Below are 27,845 nucleotides of genomic sequence, written 5' to 3' on the forward strand. Positions count from 1 at the left end.
AGAGTGTCATTAGGAAGGCCTATGAGGGAGCAAGGGATGCAGATAGGCAATGTCTCCTGGTCCCTAAAAAACGGAAAGAAGAACAAGTTACCAGACTCATAGGCACCTATGACTCAAAACAAATTGACATTATGCAGATACTGAATAGGTATTGGCGTATTCTCAGTTCTGATATAGATTTAGTAGACCAGATCACACAGAGGCCATCTGTTACGTATCGGAGAGGGAAAAATATAAGGGACAGAGTCATGCATAGCTGTTTCGACCCCATTTCACCTAGGGGCACATGGCTGGATAGACAAACACCAGGCACTTTCAGATGTGGTAGTTGTAAAGCCTGTGATTTCATTCTTAAAGGGAATAGTTTTACCAGTGTTGTCACACAGAAAAAATACAATATTCGGGATTATGTCAATTGTAAGACAGCAGGAGTAGTTTACCTAATCACATGCCCATGCCCCCTAAATTATGTGGGTAAAACAGCACGACAATTTCGTCGTCGTATTAGGGAGCATGTTGGAGATATTATCCATGGTAGGGACACTCCAATATCCAAGCACGTGCATGCTAAACACCAAGGCCAGGCAGCAGTGTTAAAATTTCAAGCAATTGAACTCGTCAGACCCCCCAAAAGAGGAGGGGACTGGGACAACCTGATTTTACGGAAGGAAGCGCAATGGATCCATAGACTGGAATGTATACAACCAGCAGGTTTAAATGAGCAGACCAATTATACATGTTTTATCTAAATGTGTGATACCATCCTCCTATAGGTGGTTTACCTTGGGGTGGGTGAGTGTTTATCTGCATTTTTTGCATTATCTATTTGAGATGGCTACACTGATTAGCCAATACATAAAGAGATCGTGTTGTCAGTTTTTCTAAGGAATAGAGATTTCAGCAACTTCGTCCACCTCATATGTGATTATTTACTCTTGAGTTGCTTTGTGAGGTTGCCCACTTGCGGTGTTATACTGTCCCGCAAGATATACTTATAACATATCATCTTTTAGCGCTTACCTCCTCGTGTTTGGCAGTCCGGGCGATACGTCCTTGGCTTCCACTGCGCCTGCGCGTTCGGCATGATGCGGCCGATGATGACCTTTGGCTGTCAGCTGACGGCGGGGGGTCACATGGGCAGGTGTCACGAATCGAGAGGGTGTTGTGATTGGTCAATTCATGTGTTGCCGCCGAATACGATGGGTGGAGTTTAGCGTTTATAGTAACCTAGCGCCTGCAATGAAGTATGCCGTTGACATCGATACGTGCATCTTCCCGTGACGCACAGCGGAATATCCGCTGCTTAATACTAATATCGCTGGTGATGAGGCCAGAGTTACCAAGATACGGACCCCTGAGGATGAGTATCTGAAACGCGTAGGGTCGTTTAATGTTTATGGAATGTGTGCATTGGGGACAACTATATTGTGTTACACCCAGCGTTAGGAGATCCGATTTTGTCGGACACCTATGCTTCAATTTGGGTTTGTACTACGGTTGTGCCCTGGGTATATGCTGATTCCTACAAATATCATTTAAACACAGAGATATAGGTATCATAATAACTCAGTGTTTTTTTGTTTAATACATTTTTTATTTTCACGGTGGGGCTTATGTCACAGTGGTGTGTTACCCCTGTTTTTAAACTAGTTACTATTAAAGATATCTTTTTACTCAGTTGTCATTTCAGTGAACCTTATAATTAAATTTCTTTATATTGTGGGAGCACAATTAGATGTCTATCTAAACTATACAGTGAAATTATATTTAATTTATACAGTTATTAATTTCGTTCTATCTGGGTATGGCAGCCTTTGCACTCTCAGATTTAAACACAGAAGGATGGATGAGTGAGGCTAAAAGCGTTTTTTCTGAATGTGAACTGGTGTATACAGTTCAGGGTGCGTCTCTTAAATCTACCTTTAAAAACCTTAATAGATTGCATAAAGACTATACTAGAAGTTGGTGGGAGATCCAGAGTCTGGAAAACTATTTAAAGAACAAGATAGTTCCCAGAGGCCTCAGGGTCCCCATTGTCCCAGCATTAAGATTAAAAACCGCTAATATAAAAGAAAGGTGGGAACAGGAGATTACAGGGAGTTCACTTAGGCTGATGCAGATTTTGGTAGAGGAAGAAAAAATTCAGTTCGACTCTATCAGTGCTGAGCTTAAAAAAGAGATTGAGGCAGCTAAGTCCTTGGTAGATACCCCTGGTTTTGATAAACGGGATAAAATCCTCCAACAAACTTTAGAGAGGTTCACCAATCATCTTAAGGAACGTAAACACTTCCAATTCCAGAGAGATCTACAGGAATTTAGGGAGAAAAAAGCGTATGATTTTGTCCATACACAACAACAACAATATCAACAGACCAATAGGGGGCCGAGGGAATCTGACCCTTCCACATCAGAGAGTGAAACCACAGACTCTGAAAGAGTGGGCCCATTTTTCGGTGGTAGCGGTGGGAAACAAAAATTTAGGGGAGGAGCTAGAGGTAGAAATAGAGGCCGTGGTAGAGCCTCTTCTAATAGTGGCAACAATTTTTTAGCCAACAATCCCCCCATTTCCCGCTATATGCTGAGGGGACAAAAGGATTAGTAAAGGGAAAAAATATGGATAGGCTACAAATTATTAACCTATCTGAATACAATTTGAGTGCACCAGAGAACACATTATTAGAAAAAGGACTTTCCTTTGTCCCCACAGTTAAATTTGACTCTTTCTCGTGGATAAAAGATCTTAATTTATTTGCTCGTAAACTCAAATGGATCAAATTTTTCAAACATCACAATAGAAAAAAATGTATGGAACTAGGGTTGGAAGAGTCTGATATGGAAGGCCTTGCAGCCTTGGAGGGGCTATTAGAGGAATCTGGAAGAGCTCCAGGTTTAGGTCCCTTTACCAACCTAAAAATGAAGAGTAGAAAGCTGCCACCTATAGGAGACTTTACCAATGTGGATTTATTTGTGGATATGGTGGGAGATGAGATCAAAAATCTTAGTCAGGACAGTAGGGGCATGGATAACAACTTGTCTTGGTCCGAACGACTAGCTCTGACCACTCTAGAGAAAAAACAGAACATCGTTCTAAAAGCATCTGATAAAGGTGGGAACATTGTGGTCATGAGTAGGGATGATTATAAAAAAATGTGTGAGGACATATTGTTTAACCACAACTGTTACACCATTTTAAAGGATAACCCCACAGCACTATTCAAGAAGGAGTTGCTGAGCATTCTGAGTGATGCAAAGAGCAGATCCTTGATTAGTGCAGGAGAGTTTGGGTTCCTCTACCCACAATTTCCTGTTATGGCGTGTTTTTATAGCCTGCCCAAAATCCACAAAGGGTATCCTCCCTTACGTGGCAGACCCATTGTTTCAGGCATTAATAATTTAACTCAAAATGTGAGTACTTATGTTGATCAGGTGTTGCGCCCTTTTGTCTTAAGTCTTACATCATATGTACGTGACACCATGGATGTCTTGAAACAGATTGATGGTATTTCTCTGGAGAAAGACACAATCTTGGCTAGTCTGGATGTTGAGGCGTTGTATTCATCCATACCTCACAAATGTGGTTATAAAGCGATCGAGTATTATTTGGGATCAAGAGGTACACAGTTTGCTGCCCATAACCAATTTGTTTTGCAGTTATTACAGTTTGTTCTTGAAAAAAATATATTTATTTTTGAAGACAAGATCTTTCATCAGCAATGTGGTACTGCAATGGGGAGTCCTGCTGCTCCCACCTATGCAAATCTATTTCTTGGCTGGTGGGAGGAGACAATTGTTTTTGGGGACAAATTTGTCAATTGGACTTCATCCGTTGGACTATGGATTAGATATATTGATGACGTGCTGATTCTCTGGAACTCTACAGCAGATGAGTTCCATAGGTTCGTAGCAGCCCTCAACAAAAATGATGTAGGACTTAGGTTTACATGTGAGATCAGTGAAAACGAACTGTCTTTTTTAGACTTGAAAATCACAAAAACGGAAGGAGGTACAATCTGCACAAAGTTACATCGTAAAGAAACAGCAACTAATAGTTTTTTGCAATGGAATAGCTGTCATCCTTATTCCCTCAAACGTGGCATTCCGAAAGGCCAATTTATGAGAGTACGCAGGAATTGTAGCTCTATGGGTGATTTTGAGTGCCAGGCCCAGGAACTCAAAACAAGATTGAAGGATAGAGGCTTCCCCGAGAGTGTCATTAGGAAGGCCTATGAGGGAGCAAGGGATGCAGATAGGCAATGTCTCCTGGTCCCTAAAAAACGGAAAGAAGAACAAGTTACCAGACTCATAGGCACCTATGACTCAAAACAAAATGACATTATGCAGATACTGAATAGGTATTGGCGTATTCTCAGTTCTGATATAGATTTAGTAGACCAGATCACACAGAGGCCATCTGTTACGTATCGGAGAGGGAAAAATATAAGGGACAGAGTCATGCATAGCTGTTTCGACCCCATTTCACCTAGGGGCACATGGCTGGATAGACAAACACCAGGCACTTTCAGATGTGGTAGTTGTAAAGCCTGTGATTTCATTCTTAAAGGGAATAGTTTTACCAGTGTTGTCACACAGAAAAAATACAATATTCGGGATTATGTCAATTGTAAGACAGCAGGAGTAGTTTACCTAATCACATGCCCATGCCCCCTAAATTATGTGGGTAAAACAGCACGACAATTTCGTCGTCGTATTAGGGAGCATGTTGGAGATATTATCCATGGTAGGGACACTCCAATATCCAAGCACGTGCATGCTAAACACCAAGGCCAGGCAGCAGTGTTAAAATTTCAAGCAATTGAACTCGTCAGACCCCCCAAAAGAGGAGGGGACTGGGACAACCTGATTTTACGGAAGGAAGCGCAATGGATCCATAGACTGGAATGTATACAACCAGCAGGTTTAAATGAGCAGACCAATTATACATGTTTTATCTAAATGTGTGATACCATCCCCCTATAGGTGGTTTACCTTGGGGTGGGTGAGTGTTTATCTGCATTTTTTGCATTATCTATTTGAGATGGCTACACTGATTAGCCAATACATAAAGAGATCGTGTTGTCAGTTTTTCTAAGGAATAGAGATTTCAGCAACTTCGTCCACCTCATATGTGATTATTTACTCTTGAGTTGCTTTGTGAGGTTGCCCACTTGCGGTGTTATACTGTCCCGCAAGATATACTTATAACATATCATCTTTTAGCGCTTACCTCCTCGTGTTTGGCAGTCCGGGCGATACGTCCTTGGCTTCCACTGCGCCTGCGCGTTCGGCATGATGCGGCCGATGATGACCTTTGGCTGTCAGCTGACGGCGGGGGGTCACATGGGCAGGTGTCACGAATCGAGAGGGTGTTGTGATTGGTCAATTCATGTGTTGCCGCCGAATACGATGGGTGGAGTTTAGCGTTTATAGTAACCTAGCGCCTGCAATGAAGTATGCCGTTGACATCGATACGTGCATCTTCCCGTGACGCACAGCGGAATATCCGCTGCTTAATACTAATATCGCTGGTGATGAGGCCAGAGTTACCAAGATACGGACCCCTGAGGATGAGTATCTGAAACGCGTAGGGTCGTTTAATGTTTATGGAATGTGTGCATTGGGGACAACTATATTGTGTTACACCCAGCGTTAGGAGATCCGATTTTGTCGGACACCTATGCTTCAATTTGGGTTTGTACTACGGTTGTGCCCTGGGTATATGCTGATTCCTACAAATATCATTTAAACACAGAGATATAGGTATCATAATAACTCAGTGTTTTTTTGTTTAATACATTTTTTATTTTCACGGTGGGGCTTATGTCACAGTGGTGTGTTACCCCTGTTTTTAAACTAGTTACTATTAAAGATATCTTTTTACTCAGTTGTCATTTCAGTGAACCTTATAATTAAATTTCTTTATATTGTGGGAGCACAATTAGATGTCTATCTAAACTATACAGTGAAATCACCAAAAAATGGTGCCAATAAAACTACAGCTCGTCACGCAAAAAATAAGCGCAATGGATAAAAAAAATATAAAAATAATGTTGGCTCTCAGAATGTGGTAAAACAGAATAAATAATTTTTTAACAAATAATTTTTTTCCTATTTTCTGTTGTCTAAAACCTGGGTGCGTCTTATGGTCAGGTGCGTCTTATAGTCCGAAAAATACGGTAAATGAAATGATTTCTATAGTTTTTACAAATAGGCAGAATATTGAGCATTATAAATAATTAGTAGTTCTCCGTCTCTACAACTTTCATTTGCGCGGCTGTAGTTTCAGTTACCCTGTAACCAGTAACTAGTCCTCATGCTCTCAATTTTTTAACCCTTACTTATTTTGTCTTTATTTATAAAATGTAAATGTTGCTTTATACAGTCATAGTACATTAATACAGTGTGGCACCCATAAACCACTTAGTCTGATATCTGAGTAATCAGACCTCCCCTCCTCTAAAAAAACTGTTGAGCGTTGCAGACGACTAATTTAGTACAAGGTCATTTCTGGATATTAATGCTGTGCTGTGGGAAACATATTGTTGGTGCATTGTGCGCTTTTTTCCTGCAGTCAGCAGTTTAGGAATTGTTTATAGAGTGATGAGCCTCCCCCTCGCTGTGTACTGTATATCTCTAGCCTGGCCTTGTCCCAAGCACAGCCATTCTCTGCCATTTGCTGTAAGTGCTGGCCTGATTTTGGAGCAGACTGCGTCATGAATCCGGTGTCCATTATGCTGTAGATAAGTCCTGTCTTTTGAGCGAGGTCTGCAACCTATTTTTGCTACGTGGTTTATGATAAATATCAACGGCGCAGGCACAAGCTCTGTAATAGGTTTACAGTACGTCTACAACAAAATAAAGTATAGTTTAGAGATTAAGCATAGCTACGATTAACAAGTAATGCCCCTGTGACATCCCTTTTATTAGCCAAATATAGGTGTTGATCGCAATCTCAAAAAATGATGCAAATGTTTGATGGTGCAAATCCCGTGTGACAGCTTTCTGCACCTTCTTATGCCAGTTTTTGTTTTTTTTTCATCTGTGACACGTTCATGAATATGCTCCAGAATATATCACAAATCATTACCTATTCTCAGTGGGGCTAAAAATGTAATATCCCTATCTCATATATAAACAGTAGAGTTATTTTCATAGGAGTCAGGGGAAAAACCCATTGGCAGCCGATGTGAGAAAAACCTAAAACTTCCTGTAGTTGTTGCCAAGGTTGGATTTGAACCCATGGCCCCAGTGCTAACCAGGTGGTATGTGTTGTTATGTTATTATATGTATTAAACAAGATTTCAATAATTTTTTTTTAGAAATAACATTAGTTAAAATGAGAATAAGATGTACTCAGATTTGTAATATATGTAACACATTGTTTGTGGATGCAGAACCATAATAAAGCCAGGACCAGATATACCGTAAGTTATGATACAAACATACAGCACATCCGGTACACAAGTGAAATATCAGCTATGACATAGTGTTTGTATAAAAGTTTTTAAGTGTTGCGAGCAATCATAAAAAAACATTAGCCATTAAGTTGGCCATACATTTTGCATTAATGTTGGTGGGATCCATGTGTATTGTATGTTTGCAGTCACACGCGGCAGATTTTGTTGCAGAAATTTGATGTCACTGAAAATCAGTTCCATTCATCTAAATGAAACGTGCAGAAATCCATGCCCCTGCTGTAGAAATAGACCCAATCAGATGAATAGAATTGATGTTCAGTAGCATCACATTTTTGCAATGAAATCTGCCGATTGTTACTGCACTCTAGCTAGTGTACTTGAATATGACTTGTTTTCTTTTGGGCTGCCAGAGGTGTCCCCCATTCCTAGGGGGTAAATATGCTCAACCAATCCGTCCACGCAACAAGGGTTTCGTGGACAGTTACATGTGTGGCGGTATTAATGACCTTTTCCTACTCAAGAATATTTGCAACTCCAGATCTCCACAAGAGAGTAGAGATCCGCCTTGATATCTGTGGTTGGCATCTTCAGCTAGGAGGGTTTTGCCCTATTGTGAATCTGGAACTTCACAATAAGTAGATCACACAGTAAGGCCTCATGCACACAGCCGTGCCCGTAATAACGGTCCGCGATTACGGGCACGGCCAGTCGATGGCGGCAGCGGACAGCGTCCTGAATTTTTGGCCTGTGAACGGTCGGTAAAAAGCTAAAGATAGGACATGTCCTATCTTTTGCGGAGGCTTTCTACGGCCCGGACAACTTCCCGCAAATATACAGGAAGGTGTCCATGGTCAATAGAAATGAATCGATCCGCAATTACGGACGAAATCTACGGTCGTGTGCATGGAGCCTTAGCAGCTGCCTGCCGTAGTTCTTCAGGGGGTTCTACACTATTTAGAAATAGGGTTACGTCTACTAAACACTGGGAGTTACGCAACATTGTAATAATTACAAAATTTGGAGCTTGAGTTGAGATTTCAGGGACTGAACAGACTGGTTTTGTTAGTGTAGTTCCCGTTAAGCTGGGACCATAGGATGTCTGAAGTTGTCTTTAATGGTAGGTAATTCAATGACGGAAAAATGTGTCTATCTAATTAACAGAGACGCTTCCTCTTTCTGTACATATCCAGTAGCACAGGAGATGCTATAAACCCCAGGAAACAGTGTCAACCACGGACAGACCGGATGTGGCAGTGAAATGTACACCACCTCATGCTTAGTTATTGCAGAAAAATATCCATTCTAGTTACGTTTTTTCTGCAGAGCAAAAAGCACAGATGAAAACCGTACAATTTTATTCACCCATTACATAAATCCCGGGTGTACTAATAACTGCTATGTTATTTTTTCATATTTTTAGCATTTGTTTGCGGGACAATGTCGTCTGTTGCAACCTACTAAGATCAATAAATGTTGATATTACATATAAAAGGTTATTATGAAATGTTTAACCCCTTAGTGTCTAGGCCTGTTTTGGCCTTGTGGACACAGCCGATTTTTGCAAATCTGACGTGTTACTTTATGTGGTAATAACTCCGGAATCCTTTTACCTATCCAAGCAATTCTGTGATTGTTTTCTCGTGACATGTTGTACTTTATGATACTGAAAAAATTTTGGTCGTTAAATTGAATATTTATTTGTAAAAAAAACACCAGAATTTAGAGACAATTTCCAAAAATCTGAATTTTTCTAAATATTAATGTATCTTCTTGTAAAGCAGATAGTAAAACCACACAAAATAGTTACTCATTTACATCCCCCATATGTCTACTTTATGTTTGCATTGTTTTTTGAACGTCCTTTTATTTTTCTAGGACGTTACAAGGCTTAGAACTTTAGCAGCAATTTCTCACATTTTCAAGAAAATTTCAAAAGGCTATATTTTCAGGGACCAGTTCAATTCTGAAGTGGTTTAGAGGGCCTTATTAGAAATTCCCCATAAATCACCCCATTTTAAAAACTGCACCCCTCAAAGTATTCAAAACAGCATTCAGAAATAATTTTAACTCTTTAGGTGTTTCACAGGAAATAAAGCAATGTAGAGGTGAAATTTACAAATTTCATTGTTTTTTTCCGAAATTCATTTGTAATACAGTTTTTTCTGTAACACAGAAGGTTTTACCAGAAAAATGCAACTCAATAATTATTGCCCAGATTCTGCAGTTTTTAGAAATATCCCACATGTGGCCCTAGTGTGGTAATGGACTGAAACACAGGCCTCCGAAGCAAAAGAGCACCTAGAGGATTTTGGGGCCTCTATTTTATTAGAATATATTTTAGGCACCATGTCAGGTTTGAAGAGGTCTTGTGCCAAAACAGTAAAACCCCCCAAAAGTGACCCCATTTTGGAAACTACACCCCTCAAGGAATTTTGAGCCCACAGGTTTTTTGCTAAATTTATTGGAACTGGTCTGTGAATATGAAAATCTTTTTTTTCTGAAAAAACATGCAATGTTTGTTTTAGTTATTACAAGGAATAAATGAGAAGAAGCACCCCAACATTTGTAAAGCAATGTCTCCCAATTACGGCAATACCCCATATGTGGTAATAAACTGCTGTTTGGACCCACGCCAGGGCTAAGAAGGAAACGAGCGCCATTTGGATTTTGGAGTGCAGATTTAGCTGGAATGGTTTTCGTTGCCATGTCGTGTTTGCAAAGCCCTGGAGGGACCATAACAGAGGAAACTCCCCAAAAGTGACCCCATTTTGGAAACTACACCCCTCAAGGAATTTTTGTAGGGGTATAATTAGCATTTTGACCCCACACGGTTTTTTGCAGAATTTATGGGAATTATGCCGTGAAATTGAAAATCTAAATTGTTTTTTCGAATAAAATTTCATTTTAGCTCTTGTTCAATTTATCTAGCGGTATAATGACCATTTTGACCCCCCCCCCCCCCCCCCCCCCCCCGTTTTTTTGCTGAATTATTGGAATTATGCAGTGAAAATGAAAATCTACATTCTTTCCACTAAAATGTTGAATTTTTTTCATTTTCACAAGGAATAAAAGAGAAAAAGCGCCCCAACAATTGTAAAGCAATTTCTCCCGAGTACGGCAATACCCCATATGTGGTCATAAACTGCTGTTTGGACACACGGCAGGGCTCAGAATGGCAGGAGTGCTGCTTGGCATGTAGATTTTGGTTGATTGTTTTTTGGGCGCCATGTCGCATTTGCAGGGCGCTTGAGGTACCAGTACAGTAGGAACCCCTGAGAAATGACTGCATTTTGGAAACTATACCCCTCAGGGTAATCATCTAGGGGTGTGGGTGAGCATTTTGATCCCACAGGTGTTTCATAGATTGTATTAGAATGAGGCAGTGAAAATGAAAAATTTATTTTTTTTCCCAAAAAATATGTCGTTTTGCACCCAATTTTGTTTTTTCCCACAAGGGGTAATAGGAGAAAAAACAACACACAATTTGTTACCCAATTTCTCCCTAGTACGGTAATACCCAATGTGTGGCCCTAAACTGCTGTTTGGGCACATGGCAGAGCTCAAAATGGAAGGAGCGCGATTTGGCTTTTATAGCGCAGATTTTGCTGGACTGGTGTACAGGCGCCATGTCGCATTTGCAGAGCTCCCTTCGGTACCAGAGTAGAGTGTAAAACCTTGAGAAGTGACCCCATTTTGTAAACTACACCCCTCAAGGCATTTATCATTTGCCTGGACATATGACAGGGCTTAGGAGTGAAAGTGTAATGTCCGTGGCTGCGGGCTGTCAGCTCCAGCCTCCCGCTGACAGCCGCAGCCACGAGTCGGCAAGCGCTGGCCCCAGACTCCTCCTCAGGAGACGGCAGCGCTTGACTCCACTCACCTCTGCTCGTCTCCGCTCTTAAAGGGGCAGCGCGCGCACCGGACATCATGGACGACCTTTGACCCGTGAGTACCCTGGACTATAAGAGGGGTCCAGACCGCTAGTTCGATGCCTGAGCGTTGTTGTGTTTCCTTAGTCGGTCTATGCAAATTAGTCCCCTAGTGTTTCCTGCTCCCACTGTTTCCCGTTCCTGCTCCTGTTCCTATATCCCGATCTAGTGCCGTGCTTGCTATTATCGTGCCGTGCTGGATACCACGCTTGACTGCCTACCCACGCCTGTCGTCCACCTGCTGCCTAGTTCCTGCCATGCTACTGTCCGAGCTGCTACAGGTATCCTATAGACTGTGACCTGCGCCCTGTTGGCCAGCTGCCCTACCGCCAAGGTGGTACGGCCCAGTGGGTCCACAGACCCTCCGTGACAAATGCTCTACCCTTCCTGGGCTACATCGTCTCGAATTGACGTCTCGATATGGGCCCTGAGAAGGTAAAGTCTGTCCTCGAGTGGCCACGTCCTCAAGGCTTGAGGGGCCATACAGCGCTTTCTGGGATTTGCTAACTTTTACAGGCAGTTTATTCCGAACTTCTCCTCACTGACTTCTCCCATCTCTAACCTTACTAAGAAGGGTATGAATGCCAAGGTGTGGACTCCCGAGGCAGAGTCCGCATTCAACAACCTGAAGAGTGCCTTCACGTCAGCTTCTATCCTTCATCATCCGGATGTCTATCTGCAGTTCTCGTTGGTGGTGGACGCATCCTCTGTCGGTGCTGGTGCACTCCTGTTCCAGAGAGGTCCCAAGGGCAAGTCAAGGGTATGTGGATACTTCTATAAGCTCTTCTCTTCCGCAGAACGCAACTACTCGATTGGGGATCGGGAGTAACTGGCCATCAAATTGGCCCTGGAAGAGTGGAGACATCTACTAGAGGGCGCAGCTCACCCGATCTTGATTTTTACGGACCACAAGAATCTGACCTACCTCCAGACGGCCCAACAGCTGAACCCTCGTCAGGCCAGGTGGTCACGGTTCATTGCAAGGTTTCATTTTGAGCTTCATTATCGCCCGGCCGACAAGAATGTGAGGGCCGATGCCTTGTCCAGGTCTTTCGAGACAGAAGACACCATTGAGAATCCACAGAACATTATTGATCCGTCTTGCATTGTCTCGGTCAATCCCCTGCAAATCGGGGACATTCCTCCAGGGAGGACTTTTGTGCGCCTGGCTGATCGTGGAAGAATCCAAGGCTGCGGGCTGTCAGCTCCAACCTTCCCCTGATAGCCGCAGCTACGAGTCGGCAAGCGCTAGCCCCAGCCTCCTCCTCAGGAGACGGCAGCGCTCACATCCACTCACCTCTGCCGGATCCCGTAGGCTGCGCGCTCGTGCCCGCTCTAAAAGGGGCAGCGCGTGCACCGGACCGGATGGGTGAACTTTGACCCATGAGTACTCTGGACTATAAGAGGGGTCCAGCCCCCTAGTTCTATGCCTGAGCGTTGTTGTGTATCCCTTAGTCTGTCTATGCAAATGGTCCCCTAGTGTTTCCTGTTCCCGTTCCTGTACCTGTATCCCGATCTAGTGCTGTGCTTGCTATAGTCGTGCTGTGCTGGATACCACGCTTGCCTGCTTCTCCACGCCCGACATCCACCTGCTGCCTAGTTCCTGCCAAGCTACTGTCCGTGCTGCCACAGGTACCCTATATACCATAGACTGTGACCTGCGCCCTGTTGGCCAGCTGCCCTACCGCCAAGGCGGTACGGCCCAGTAGGTCCACAGACTCTTCATGACAGAAAGGCACATGTGAGGCCTATTTTGGTGATTTTCGCAGCATTAGCCCACAATGGCAGGGCTCTGGGGTCAAATAGTAAATCAAACCCCCAAGTTGTGACCCCCATTTTGGAAACTGCACCCCTGAAGGCATTTTATTAAGGGGTGTAGAGAGCATTTTGACCACACAGGTTTTGTTTTTCTATTAGAAATGAACGCTCAGTGGATGGTGCAAAGTGAAAATTGCAAATTTCCACACGTATGTGCCATTTTAGTGCACAATATGTTGTACCCAGTTCCTGCCACTGAAGACAAATACCTCAAACTATTAAGCGTGTTCTCCCGGGGTTGTGGACGTAAACTGCTGTTTGGGCACGTTGCAGGGCTCAGAAGGGAGGGTTGCTTAGTGGTAGTTTTGTTTAGGGTTTTGCTGGTATTTCAGTTTATAATGTGGGGGCATATGTAATCTGTGTGGAGTACATCAGGGCATAATAAGAGGGTATAATAATGCGGTAAATAAATATTTCATAGATCTGTGGCCAGTTTCGCATTGATAAATGGTGGCAGATGTTATCCACTTTTGGATACTCTGCACATTTTGCGTCGCCATATTCTAAGAGCCAGAACTTCTTTATTTTTTCTTCACCGGAGCTGTGTGAGGGCTTATTTGTTGCGGTACAATCTGTAGATTTCATTGGTACCATTTTGGGGTACATGCGATTTTTTTTGATCACTTTTTATTTCATTTTTTTTGGCATGCAAGGTGACCAAAAACCAGCAATTCTGATGTTTTTTATTCATTTTTTTTTATGGCATTCGCCACGCGCTATGAATGACAATTTTACTTTATTTTGCGGGTCGGAACGATTACGGTGATACCAGATGTATATAGTTTTTCTTATGTTTTGCAGCGTCTGCACAATAAAATCACTTTTGTTCCAAATAATTTATTTTTGGTGTCACCATATTCTGAGAGTCATATCTTTTTTTATTTTTCCGTCAAAAAAGCTGTGGGAGGGTTTGTTTTTTACGGGACGGGCTGCAGTTTTTAATGGTATAATTTTGGGGTACATGCAACTTTTAGATCCCTTTTTTTATTCTGTTTTGCGAGGGGTAGTGACTAACAAACAGCGATTCTGGAATCGTTTTTTATTTAATATTTTTACGGTGTTCACCGTGCGGGTAAAATAGCATGATATTTTTATAGTTCGGGTCGTTACGGACGCGGGGATACCACATGTTTGTACTTTTTTTAATGTTTTTTATTTTTTCCTATAATAAAAGACTTATTATAGGCAAAAAGGCTGTTATAGTATTTTTTAACATGAAACTTATTTTTTTTACAACATTTCTATTAACTTGTTTTTCTCCCACTAGGGAACTTGAAGGCATGAAGCCCTGATCGCTATTCTAATACACTGCACTACCTACATAGTGCAGTGTATTGGAGCTGTCAGCTGTTCACTGACAGCAAGTCTATTAGGCTTCGCCTCCCGGCAGGGCCTAATAGGCTTCCGTACTAAGAAGCGATTGTTAATCTACGGTTGCCATATCAACCATCGGAACCCCCGTGGGTGGCGATGGTTGCCATTAGCAACCATAGGGTGCGATCTAATAACTTAGATACAGCGATAGTATCTAAGGCGTTAACCCCTTATCGCACCAGGACGCACCGGCACAGGGTGACAGAACTGTGTCGTCAACTGTTTATGACAGTTGATCGGCACAATAAGACTGCAGGGGGACCAATCACAGCGGTCTCCTGCCGGCGATCGCTGTGATTGGTCAGTCAAAGCAGACTGACCAATCACAGCTCCATGAGGTGGTGTATGTGATGGTGCTGGCTCAGAAGCCGAGTCAGCGCTATCACCGCCAGCTAGGCTCCGATCCGGCCGATTAACCCCTTAGATTCAGCTGTCGCTGCATCGAAGTCTCTTCTAGCCTGTCTGCAACCATGATGTTTGCCACGGGCGCGGGTGTCAGCTGTTTGTTAACATCGTGCTCGAATGGCCAGGACCAGAGCTAGGCTCCGATCCGGCCGATTAACCCCTTAATGACCAGCCTATTTTAGACCTTAATGACTAAGCCATTTTTTAAGTTTTTCCGTCGTCTCATTCAAAGAGCTATAACCTTTTTATTTTTGCGTCGACATAGCTGTATAAGGTCTTGTTTTTTGCGGGACAAGTTGTAGTTTTTAATAGCACCATTTTGGGGTACATAGAATTTATTGATTAAGTTTTATTAACTTTTTTGGGGGGGAATAGAAAAAAAACAGCAATCTCGCCAGACTTTTTTTGCGTCCTAAATTTACGCCGTTTACCGTGTGGTATAAATAACACAACAACTTTATTCAGTGGCTTGTTGCGATTGCAATGATACCAAATTTATATAGATTTTGTATGTTTTACTACTTTTACACAGTGAAAACACTTTTTTTTCAAAATTATTTGTTTTTGTGTCTCCATATTTGAAGAGCCATAACTTTTTTTATTTTTTCGCCGATGCAATTGTATGGGGGCTTTTTTTTTGCGGGACGACTTGTAGTTTTTATCGGTACCATTTTGGAGTAGATGCGACTTTTTGATCACTTTTTATCACATTTTTTTTAAGGCTGGATTCAAAGAAAACAGCAATTTTTGCATGGTTTTTTATTTTATTTTTTTACGACGTTCACCGTGCGGGTTAAATGATGTAATAAGTTTATAGTCGGGGTCGTTACAGATGCGATGATACCAAATATGTGTAACTTTTTTTATTTTATTGTGTTTTTCAATAATAAAGCAGTTTGTAAGGGGGAAAAGTGGGTTTTTCATTTTTTTTTTTCTTTTTTTTTTCCCACTTTTTATTAGACTTTTTTTTTACTTTTTTACTAGTCCCACTAGGGGACTTCACTATGCGATGGTCCGATCACATTTATAATACACTACAATACTTCTGTATTGCAGTGTATTATGCCTGTCCGTGTAAAAAGGACAGGCATCTGCTAGGCCATGCCTCTGGCATGACCTAGCGGACATACACTACAGGCAGACCTGGGGGCCTTTATTAGGCCCCCGGCTGCCATCAGAGACACAGACACTCTGCGATCTTATCGCCGGGTGTCAGTGGGATGAGAGGGAGCTCCCTCCAAAACCACTCGGATGCGGTGCTCGCTATTGAGCGCCGTATCTGAGGGGTTAAACGAGTGAGATCGATACTAATATCGATCTCACCCGGTCGAGCAGGGATGCCCCCAGCCCTCATCTACCTCTGGTAGCTGAGAGCAGGGAGATTTAACGGCTCCATGCTCTGTTTATTTATTCCGATGCAGTGCCGTAAAAAGGCTATTGCATCGGAATAAAGTGGCTGCCGTAAAAACACTATGGGGCGGTCACTAACGGGTTAAAGGGGTTTCCCCAGCACAGGCCACACATGACCAATCACTAGTGAATTGTAAGGGCACATTCAGACATGGCGGAATTTTTCCGCTGAAAATGTTGCTGCAGATTCGTTGCGAATTTGCAGCAACAATTTCATATTTGACAGGTAATTCTGACATTGCGGATATTACAGCAGACTTGACGCAGATTTCCGCCTTTGCAATCATGAAATCCGAAGTGAAATTCCGCTGCTTCTCCGCAACATAATGTGCATGCTGCTGAGGGAAAATTCTGCACCGCAGCCTAATTTCCGCACAATTATTTTCTGCAACGTCTGAACTAAGTTTCCTAAAAATGTATAGAAACAAATGTAAAAACCAGCTGCTGCAGAATTCCACTGCGGACTGTCCGCAGCGGAATTCAACAGCAATTCCGCCACGTCTGAATGTGCCCTAAATGTGATAGCATGGATCAGTGAGAGCAGAGAGACCAATTTTTATTTTGGCTAGGGTCCCCTCTGTTGTTTATAAATGTCCCATTGAGTCTTAAAACAATGTGGTGGGATAATCCACTAAAATGTTTGCACATAGTTTTTAGGAAACGGTGGCTTTATTTCAAAAAGGCAAAAATGAATGAATTTTCTTAACAAATTATTTTCTAATATGATGACAAGCAGATCTCTGATGGAAACAGTTATGTGGTTTACTTATGTACAGTTCTAATGGAAATGAGAAAAACTTCCCACCAAACTGTCCTATAAATATTCTCCCATCTGAGCAGATCGGCATGTGGTAGACTCCTGCTGAGAAGTTGGAACATTGTGCTTAGAACAAAATTTGACCCTGTATTTTTCTTTGTATCCCTCTACCCCCGCTTTGGGGCCTCTGAGTTGGGTGCCGTCATGTACCCAGAGTTGCTCTCTCTTTCATAGATTGTTACAACACTCTGGTCTTGATTACTTTTAATGGCTTCAAATATTCATTCTCTTTCCAAGTGTAATCCAATTTACAAGATGCCACAGCCATAAAAACAGAAGAGTTCTAAGTGGTGGTTTTAGATTCTGGGTCAAACATCAATTCTATTTAATAACATAATCATTTTGAAAATGTTCTTATGAATTTATAGACAATGTTTCTGTGGCTGCGCTCCTCCTACATATCCTACTGCAAGTCATATATTTAGCCATGAGTGGATGTGGGTACAACAGTGACTGTAGTGCTCAGTTCCCTATCTGCTTATATACAACTTTTGCTTGTAGATTTGAGAATTGCAATCTTTTAAAAAGACCTGTCAGCTCTCCAGACTCTGGAACATCTTTTCATAGAACTCTGCATATGCCGTCCCTCTGTTATTCTTCCTGAAAATGTATGAATAAATGGGGTGTTATCATTGTCCTTATGAATGGGGAGTATCGGTGCTCACAGTCAGACAGTCTCATAGGAATAGCTGATTTTGGCGGGACTGGCTGACCATCTAAAGTGTATGGCGGCATCCTGACTCCTCCGATGGCAGATATCAGGGGAGAGAAGGATCGGGCTCTTGAGTTTCAACATGACCAATCCTTTTGTTCGTTAGTAGATAAGCCGCTGTCAGAGGAGTCTGCCAGCGTCTTTCTCACTTCTCCATGTTAAAAACACATGTACGATCAGCCAAGCCAAGCGTGCATGTGTATGGGGGAGTGGGGAGAAATAGCTGCCCGCCGAATGATCGTTCTAAATTATATGGCTTAACACCCAGCTGTCCATTTTATTCGTACGTTTCCAGAAGGTCCATAATTTGTGTCTGAAATCGTAGCTCAGTCCCATTCAAGTGATTGGGGCTGAGTTGCTCGTGGACAAGTATGGAGCTGTTTCTGGAAGAAGAAAAAAAATCACGCCCTTTTTCTAATCTCAGACACCACCTTTAATGAGACTCTGTCACCAGTGCCCTATCTCCTACATAATCTGATCGGCGCTGTAATGTAGATAACAGTGGTTTTTATTTTGAAAAACTATCATTTTTGAGCAAGCCATGAGCAATTTTAGATTTATGCAAATTAGTTTCTTAATGACCAACTGGGCGTGTTTTTTCTTTTTACCAACTGGGCGTTGTGGAGAGGAGTGTATGATGCTGACCAATCAGTGACCAATCAGTGACCAATCAGTGACCAATCAGCGACCAATCAGCCTCATACACTTCTCATTGTTCCAGCCCAGCTTCTGTCACTGCACAATCACGCTGGGCTGGAATGAAGAGAAGTGTATGACACTGACTGGTCACTGATTGGTCACTGATTGGTCAGCGTCATACACTTCTCTTCACAACGCCCAGTTGGTAAAAAGTAAAAACACGCCCAGTTGGTCATTAAGAAAGTAATTAGCATAAAGCTAAAAATGCTCATAACTTGCTCAAAAATTATCGTTTTTCAAAATAAAAACCACTGCTGTTATCTACATTACAGCGCCAATCAGATTATGTAGGAGATTGGGCATTTATAATCTGGTGACAGAGCCTCTTTAAGCAAATTTTGGACATGCAGCAATTAAGCAGAAAAGTCCCAATTAACTAAAACGTTAAAAAATTCTGATACCTTTTCATATAGTAAACGTTAATAATTAATATTTTAGACTAAGTATATTAAGCACCGTTACTCAACCATGATGACAGCTGTCGCATGGAACAAAGAGGTGCTGACAGGCCGGCTTGTGAGTGGGATTAGCACTTATGTGGGAATTATTTCCCCCTACAGAAGCGAGCGGCTCCCTGAATGTATGGCTTTAAATAACCATAGAATGCAGCTATTTTCAGGTTGCGTTTTTACGCCTTTATGTGTAATATCCATTAAATCACTGGTCGCTTTGCAAAGCCAGCACTCCTAAGGGGTTAAGAGAAGCTTCAGCTTTGCATTGTGGGTTTTCATTGGTTGTTTTTCTCCGGGGAGGATTTAAATGGAGCAATTGGGTTTCCTTCCTCATTTATCAGAATCTGCAGAGCGATGATGTCATCGTGTCCTCTGGTGGAGGTGTAAGGGGCATGGCAGATGCTTTTATTTACTTTCTGTACAACAAACCACTTCCGCGTCTGTGACGTTTCAATTCCCCGCAATATCTTATGTAGAGGTTAACCCTGTTTGTGCCATGCTAGAATTCTAACTTTACTTGTAGTATTTTTTTATGATTGCTGTTGTTGCTTTTATACATCTGATATTCGGCGATGACATCATCTGTATCATTTCCCACTATATAATCACATATTTCTCTGTACTGAAGAATACACTGCCCTATGTATGTTAACATGAATATTTCTTTATAAGATAAGGGCTATTATCTAACTGCAGACATCCCCAGTCACATCCCTTCATCACTCAGTGCTTCCCTTCTAGGAGCTGGGCATGGTTGTATTTATCTGCACTCACACACGGCCCACATACAGAGCAGTGCTGCAGGCTGCCATAATGCAGTTTCCCATGGTTGATTATGGTTGGCCAACATAGTCACTCTGCAGGGACCATGACAATAGAATGACAGAGTGATCTCTTAAAGGCACAGTGCACGTTAATGCTATTGAGTGAAGCATTTCTTTGTCATTTAACCGTGTCCTGTGTTGTAAGCGTGGTGTTGTGTCACAGCGAGACAGATTGGGACATGGCATGAATTTGCACATTTTTCTATGAATACTTTAGATACATTATACTCTTTGTAATGTTATCAGACATTAAATAAGATTTATAATCCCTAAATATAATTTTTTTTACATTTCCAAAACAATATTTTGCACACTCTAAATATTCCTTATATCTATAGTTTTTCAATTACACAATTTATTCAGACATTTCTTAGTTACATCTGTTTATGGGAAATCCGAGGATAAAAAATATGACCAGCACCAGTCCCACAGGAGTTGACAACCAGCTTTCCCAGGTTCCTGAATGGCATTCTTATATTCTCACCTCTATACTGCCACATCACTAGGCATATATGCCGTTCAGAACTCGACAAAAACGTTGTAACATCCCCTGCAAGATCGGTCATTTCAGGCATTGTGATTTTCACCCAGCTTTTCAGAAAACAGAAAATCTTAATAGAATTTTTATTAGATTAAGAAAGGATAATTTATGGGATAATTTATTCGCCCCAAATGGATATTTGGGGCCAATTATCGAGCGAGAACCTAGACCCATTGACAGATTCTTTGGATCGAACCATTAAATACACCACTTTGTCTTTCTTTAGGCCAGAATCACACACAGTTTTGATGCAGTTTTTGGTGCAGTTTTTGGCTCAGTTTTTCTAGCCAGAGCCAGAAGTGGATCCAAAAGGAAGGAAAGATATAAAGAAAAGACTGCAGCATCTCCTTTCTTTTGTGTCCACTTCTGTGTTTAGCTAAAACAACTGAGACCAAAAATTCCAACTGAGCCATTTTTTACATTGCAAATCATGTGATTCAAGAATCATGTGAAGCAAAGATTCTTCTTTGTAACACAAGATATTTGATGAAAAAGTGCCACAAAAAAACGCAACACAGATTGACACTCCAGACAGGCTGGGATTTTGAAAAAATGCCACTATGCCAAAAAACACAAGCAAAAATAAAAAAAAGTCACCTAAAAAAAGTCGTGTTTTGCGTTTTATATTTCTTCATTTACTTCAAGCTAACAGCTAAAAACGCAGCAAAAAACGTCCTGAAGGGGTTTCTCAGGACTTTTGATCAGTGGGATCCGACCACCGGGACTTTTGCCAATCAGGAGATGCCGGGGTACAGCAATATGTCTGTGTAAACAATGAAGAGAACACAGCGCTTACTAAAGTCCCCTTCTTTCTGATGATCGGCAGCGGTCCCAGGGGTTAGGTCGTCCACAATTTAATATTGAAGCCCTATCCTGCAGTATTAGGGTATGTTCACACGAGGGCGTCCGTTACGGCTGAAATTACGGGGATGTTTCAGCCTGAAAACATCCCCGTAATTTCAGCCGTACCGGCATGTGCAGGCGCTTGAACGCCTCATCAATTACGGACGTTATTGGCGCTGCTATTCATTGGAGTCAATGAATAACGGCTCCAATTACGGCCAAAGAAGTGACAGGTCACTTCTTTGACGCGGGCGTCTATTTACGCGCCGTCATTTGACAGCGGCGCGTAAATACACGCCTCGTGTGAACAGACAAACGTCTGCCCATTGCTTTCAATGGGCAGATGTTTGTCAGCGCTATTGAGGCGCTATTTTCGGACGTAATTCGGGGCAAAAACGCCCAAATTACGTCCGTAAATAGGCCGTGTGAACATACCCTTATAGTCACATCTAGGGCAAAGCCACGGCCATCTTCACTGTCCTGCTGTACTATAGCATTTTACTTCTGCTAGTAACATACAGGAAAATATATATACATTTGACACCAATCTGCCTGTAAGAATATGGGAAGATGGAACATTTTTTGTGTAATAGTAGGGAATATCCTGCTGCCGACCATTCATGAGACACCTGGCTCTTGTATTATTATCTGTCATTTGGTATTGAGCCTTTAAGTGGCCCTCAAGGACTCGAGCTTATATTGTCTGAATGGGATCATCCAAGCCTGTTCTAAAAATGTCTTATTCTTTATTTTTTGGTAGCAGAGCTGAGTTTATTAAGGCAGAGGAGTTGAGTTTGTCATTTGGATTTGTGTTTTTCTGTAATTTTCCATTGAGTTATCAAGGCACATAAATGTCCATCTGTGTAATGTTTCCATACTAGGAATTATAGATGTTCATTATAAGGGCACGTTCAGACGTGGCAGAATTTTTCCGCTGCAAATGTTGCTGCAGATTTGGGACAATTACGCAACGAATCTGCACCAACATTTGCATATTTGACAGGTAATTCAGACGTTGCAGATATCACAGCGGACTTGCCACCGATTTCAGTTTTTGCATTGCAAAGGCTGAAATCTGCAGTGAAATTCCGCTGCTTCTCCGCAACAGACAGTGCATGCTGCGGAGGGAAAAATCTGCACCGCAGCCTGATTTCCGCACAGTTATTTTCTGCAACGTCTAAACTAAGTTTCCTAAAAATGTATAGAAACAAATGTAAAAAACGGCTGCTGCAAAATTCCACTGCGGACTGTCCGCAGCAGAATTCAACAGCAATTCCGCCACGTGTGAATGTGCCCTTATAGTTAGTTCTTCTATGCATTGCTTGCATCGTTGTATACATATGGAAAGTCACTGAAATAATAAAAGGTGTATTCCCAAGATAAATAAAACACAAGTATGAAGTGCTAATTTATGGCCAATTTAATATTCAAAGTGGAAGCCTCCGTATGACAAATTTCCCAAAAAGTTATATTATGGATAATGTGTATGAGATAAACATGGGTCTTTTTTTTTCTTTGGGCATAACAGCTTGAAGGGAGTCTGTCACCACTTTTGCCCACCCCAAATCGCTAACACCACTAGCTAGGTGAAGAGGATACAAGTTTAAACATACCTATGTTTGCGATCATGCTACAAGCCATATTCTAATGAGATGCCAAGTGTCATGGTTTCTCGGCTTTATACCCTCGCCAACCTCCCGACCCTGGTCTTGAGTGACAGCACGTTATGACGCAGGGGACCACTAGAACCGTCACTCAAAAGGGGTTTTCCCATTTCAGACATTTATGGAATATCCGCAATAAATGCCATAAATGTCTTCTAGATTAGAGTCCTAGCTCTCGGACCTGCACCGATCTCGAGAACGGGGGTCCCCTGTCCTGTTTGGTAAGGCCCACTGGCTGCCGTGTCCAGGTGGAGACTTGGTGGAGAGACGGCCAGGATTTCATAAACAGTCCAGCTCGCTGTGCTGTTTCTGTAACTTCCAATTACGGTATGCTCACACGGATGAATTTTGCAGCAAAATTCCACCTCCCATTAATTTCAATAAGAATCGGATGCTTAATTTTCCCACCAGCTTATTATTTTAGCTAGTGGGAAAAAGAAGCATCCTCTCGTTCTTCGGGCGGATTCCGTCCAAAACTCCCATTGATATTAATAGGAGGGAGGAATAGTTCCACGGTGGATTTTACGGCGGGACCTGCCACGCAAAATCCGCCATGTGACCTAGCCTCCTAGGAGAGTTACTGAAACCGCGTAGCACACCGAGCTCGGCTGTTTTCGTAAAAACGGAAAACTCTCCACTGAGCAACCGCCCAGATGCCATGGCCAGCAAATGACTTACTAGGCGGGATGGGGTCATATCCTATGAAAATGGCATAAATTTCTAAGATGGTAATACGCCGTTAATAGTTATTTTTATGTTTAAGGATATACATAGAATACACATTAGTATATACAGATATATATATAAAATCACATACCTGTTTAATGGGTAATAGCTGTGAGTAAACATCGTTCACAGATTCTGTGCGGCCGCTATTCCCATTGAACATAATTGGAGTGGTAGTCGGACACGCAACCCTCTCCTTTTCAAGTTAATGGGAATTACAGAAAGTGCTGAGGAGGGACTCGCACCTATCACACATTTAAAGCATATCCTGTGAAAATGCCATAAATGTGTGAGATGGGAATACCCCTTTAACTATTAGATTCCCACCGACATATGATATATACCAGTTTTGTTGTGTAAAGAAAAGGACATCTGTAACCTGCAGAATGGCACTGATCATTTGTACATAACAATTTTATTCAGTCAGACATATGATATTTATAAGTCCATTATTTCAGTTATTCTGACTATGATGTTAATTATTTTACCATCTGCCCCATAAATCGCTGCCAGTTTTTGCCCTTTGTATGACAATTTAATATATTTGGCGCCATCTAGTGTTAGAACCTATAATTATAGTTACATCAGATTTTAGTCAACCAAATCTCTTGGAATAGTGTTTAAAATTCCCAGATTTTACGAGTTTAAAGATCAGACATTAGGATTGTATTTTCTGGTCTTCATTATATTCAATTATAAATTAATCTTGGTTTTGAAACAACAACAAGAACTAATGTTCATATAAATTAATTTAACATGTACATGATAATGAAACCATAAAATGATCTGATTTTTAGCCAGTGTGTCACTGAATTCAAGTTCTAATAAAACTAATTTTTTTTCAGGTGCAGTGATTGCGGTGTGTCATTATCCCACCGCTACTATGAAAAAGATGGGAGACTGTTCTGCAAAAAGCACTACTGGGCACGCTTTGGTGGGATGTGCCAAGGCTGCTCTGAGCATATTACCAAAGGATTAGTTATGGTAAGGAATAAAACCCTGTCGCTTGTCAAACAATGGAGTCGATTTCAATCGTTGTCTGTTTCTAAGGGCAACCAGAAGCATTTTATACAGATGTCCTTTAATATTCATTGGTTTTAAATGTGCAGATCTTTGTTGATGACCGACTATATGACACTGCTGTTTTTGCTTTGATAGGTGGCAGGAGAGCACAAGTATCACCCAGAATGCTTTGCGTGTTCTCGCTGTTCCTCTTTTATTGGTGATGGAGAGACATATGCCTTGGTGGAGCGATCCAAGTTATACTGGTAAGATACAGATTTACACCCAAGATATTGGTAAACGGTTTCAATATATACTGAAAGCCTACTACTAGCAGCGTTGCCAACCGTCCGTAAATTTCTGGATAGTCTATAAATATGGGGTACTTTTTTCCAGTGTCCATTAAAAAAAAATTGATGCGTCCGTGATTTTTTTAAAGTTGGAGAAGTTTGTATCGATTATTGGGATTGTAATTATCATGATTTTAAAGGTCACAGTACAGGCTGGTAATGTGTTAGGGTATGTTCACACGGCAGCGTCCGTAACGGCTGAAATTACGGGGATGTTTTCAGGAGGAAACATCCCCGTAATTTCAGCCGTAACGGCATGTGCAGGCGCTTGAACGCCGCGTCCATTACGGACGTAATTGGCGCTGCTATTCATTGGAGTCAATGAATAACGGCTCCAATTACGGCCAAAGAAGTGACAGGTCACTTCTATGACGCGGGCGTCTATTTACGCGCCGTCATTTGACAGCGGCGCGTAAATATACGCCTCGTGTGAACAAACGTCAGCCCATTGCTTTCAATGGGCAGATGTTTGTCAACGCTATCGAGGCGCATTTTTTAGACGTAATTCGGGGCAAAAACGCCCGAATTACGTCCGTAATTAGTGCGTGTGAACATACCCTAAATATCTCTATTCTAAGCTATATACATCTAGTATATAATCTATTTGATTTATTATGATTTTCCAATTTGGCCATAAAATTTTTTGGGCTGCCCAGGATTTTTTAATAAATTGTCCCAAAAAAGGAAACCATCTGGTTGGCAACCCTGACTACTAATATTAGTGGTAGTGTTTGTGTGGGTGCTTGACGTTTTCAGTTTTGCTGTACACTATAATGACATTGAATGGGACACTAATTGGCCTCATCATAGTCCTAAACATTTCGGAATTACAATATACTCTTAAATATCGAAGTCTTTGGTCCAGATTGCTGAACTTTATCACTTACAAAAGATCATTTGGAACACTTTAGTACAGATATTTCTGTATGAGGGACTTTGAAAAAGGCTGAAGATTGTCATGTCTCTCCAGAAGGTGGAATACAATTGCCACAAGATCTGTATTCAACTTCTGAAGAATTTGATGATTTCGGCTCATGTTTTCATCTCCATTTTTAATGATATATTAAAGACATATATATATATATAAGAGAGAGGTAAAGGGAAAGTAACTAAAAGAGCAAAGAGTGTAGAAAAACATTACAGATAGCAAGGCCGGCGTCAGCACATGGCAAAACCCAAGTGCCGCGGCCCACTACCCTTGGGGGGGGCTCACTCGGCCGCCGGGTTTTGTCGCTGCCGTCATCACGGCATGGCTGTCCATGTATGGACAGTGACGTCAGGAAGAAAGGAGTCCCAGGCAGAGCGCTAGCGGCTCTGCTCCGGGACTCTGTCTCTGGGGAAGCCCCTGACATCACTGTCCTTATATGGACAGTGATGTCAGACTCAGAGAAGGAGTCCCAGGCAGAGCGCTAGCGGCTTTGCTCCGGGACTCCATCTCTGGGGAAGCCCCTGAAATCGCTGTCCATATATGGACAGTGATGTCAGAGGGAGAGAAGGCATCCCAGGAAGAGAGCTACAAGCACTCAGAAATAGACCTGCGGTGCGTTTTATTAATCCGCGGTATGTCAATTGTATTTTCATAATCGCTGCTTTTTTGTTGCAGGTTTTTCCCATTGAATTCAATGGGGAGGTAAAACCCGCAACAGATAGCAGATGTTGGGATTTTTGCCACGGCAAAATTCAGAACACAGAAAAAAATAATTGTATACTTACCCAGAATTCTGTGCTTCTACATCCAGGCCGGCCTCCTGTGGGATGACGTTTCATCCCATGTGACCGTTGCAGCCAATCACGGGCTGTAGCGCTCACATGGGATAAAACGTCAATCCAGGAGACTGAGATGCAGGATGGCAGAGGTACACGTCACCCTGGCTACGGTAAGTATGAAACTTTTTTTTAAGTGCAGTTCTCCGCAGCGGATTTAGTGTGGGTTTTCTGCTGGAATTCCCTGTGGCTACCAGGGCAGATACACTGTTTGCCTTTACGCAGCATATCTGCCCTGTGTGAACAGAGCCGGACACATTCTTTACGCGTTCAGGTGACCGTAAAAGACAATTGGGTAAACTTAGGAAATGGGGAATTTTCTCATAGCCATCTATCGGATTACATTTTTTTGTAGTGCAGGTTAGAAGATAAAATCTGGTATCTAGTCCTTTGTTCATGAATACCGTTTGATGATATCTCATTCACAGCGTCAGAAACATAATATATTTTTTCCTCATGACAGTGGGCCATGTTACTACCAGATCTCCCTGACTCCAGTGATTGACTCCCCAGTCTCTCGATCTCCTCACACAGTAACCCTGGTGTCTCTTCCTGCATCAGATGGCCGACGTGGTCTGTCTGTTTCCATCACTCCATCATGTGCTGAGCACTCTCACACCGTGCGAGTCCGTGAGTGAGTATTTTTTTTCTTCTGTGACAATTGTCTCACTTGATTCTACAAAGTTATCTTATACTGTGTGAAACCTGAAAATTGTAAGAAAGACACCTCTTTCTTCCTAAAAAATGGTATTAAAAAAACTATGCAAATGTATTCCAATACAGATAAATTTCTCTGCACGGACTGTCATTCATTCATACCATACCATAACATATACTTTTTTGTGGTATATTGAAAAACCTCGTAGATGTTATTCAATGCTGTCAAGAAACTTTATCCAGACGTTAACCTGTCAAATAAATGCCAAACGACACCATTTTTGCATTTCTTTGGCCCAATATACCTGTAGGTACATCAAAGAATATGTTTGGATATTTTTTTTACTCATTTTTGTACCACTAATTGTTATCAGGCCTTTATCAAGGACTGTGGGGGCCGCATGGCAGAAGAAATTGCAGTGCCATCCACTTTCTAAATAATT

At 41.9% G+C, this 27,845-nt stretch overlaps 1 protein-coding gene across 2 annotated transcripts in view; it reads left to right on the plus strand.

Moving 5' to 3' along the window:
• Positions 1-27,845, plus strand: part of LIMK1 (LIM domain kinase 1) — a 103,883-nt gene that overhangs the window by 36,484 nt on the left and 39,554 nt on the right. For both annotated transcript variants that reach the window (XM_075854116.1, XM_075854117.1), the window contains 3 exons: positions 24,475-24,613; positions 24,788-24,897; positions 27,209-27,379. In XM_075854116.1, the coding sequence (XP_075710231.1) occupies positions 24,475-24,613; positions 24,788-24,897; positions 27,209-27,379 (420 nt within the window). The remainder of the gene's footprint in view (positions 1-24,474; positions 24,614-24,787; positions 24,898-27,208; positions 27,380-27,845) is intronic.

Source organism: Rhinoderma darwinii, chromosome 2 (assembly GCF_050947455.1).
Source record: "Rhinoderma darwinii isolate aRhiDar2 chromosome 2, aRhiDar2.hap1, whole genome shotgun sequence".
In the NCBI taxonomy this organism is placed as follows: Eukaryota; Metazoa; Chordata; class Amphibia; order Anura; family Rhinodermatidae; genus Rhinoderma; species Rhinoderma darwinii.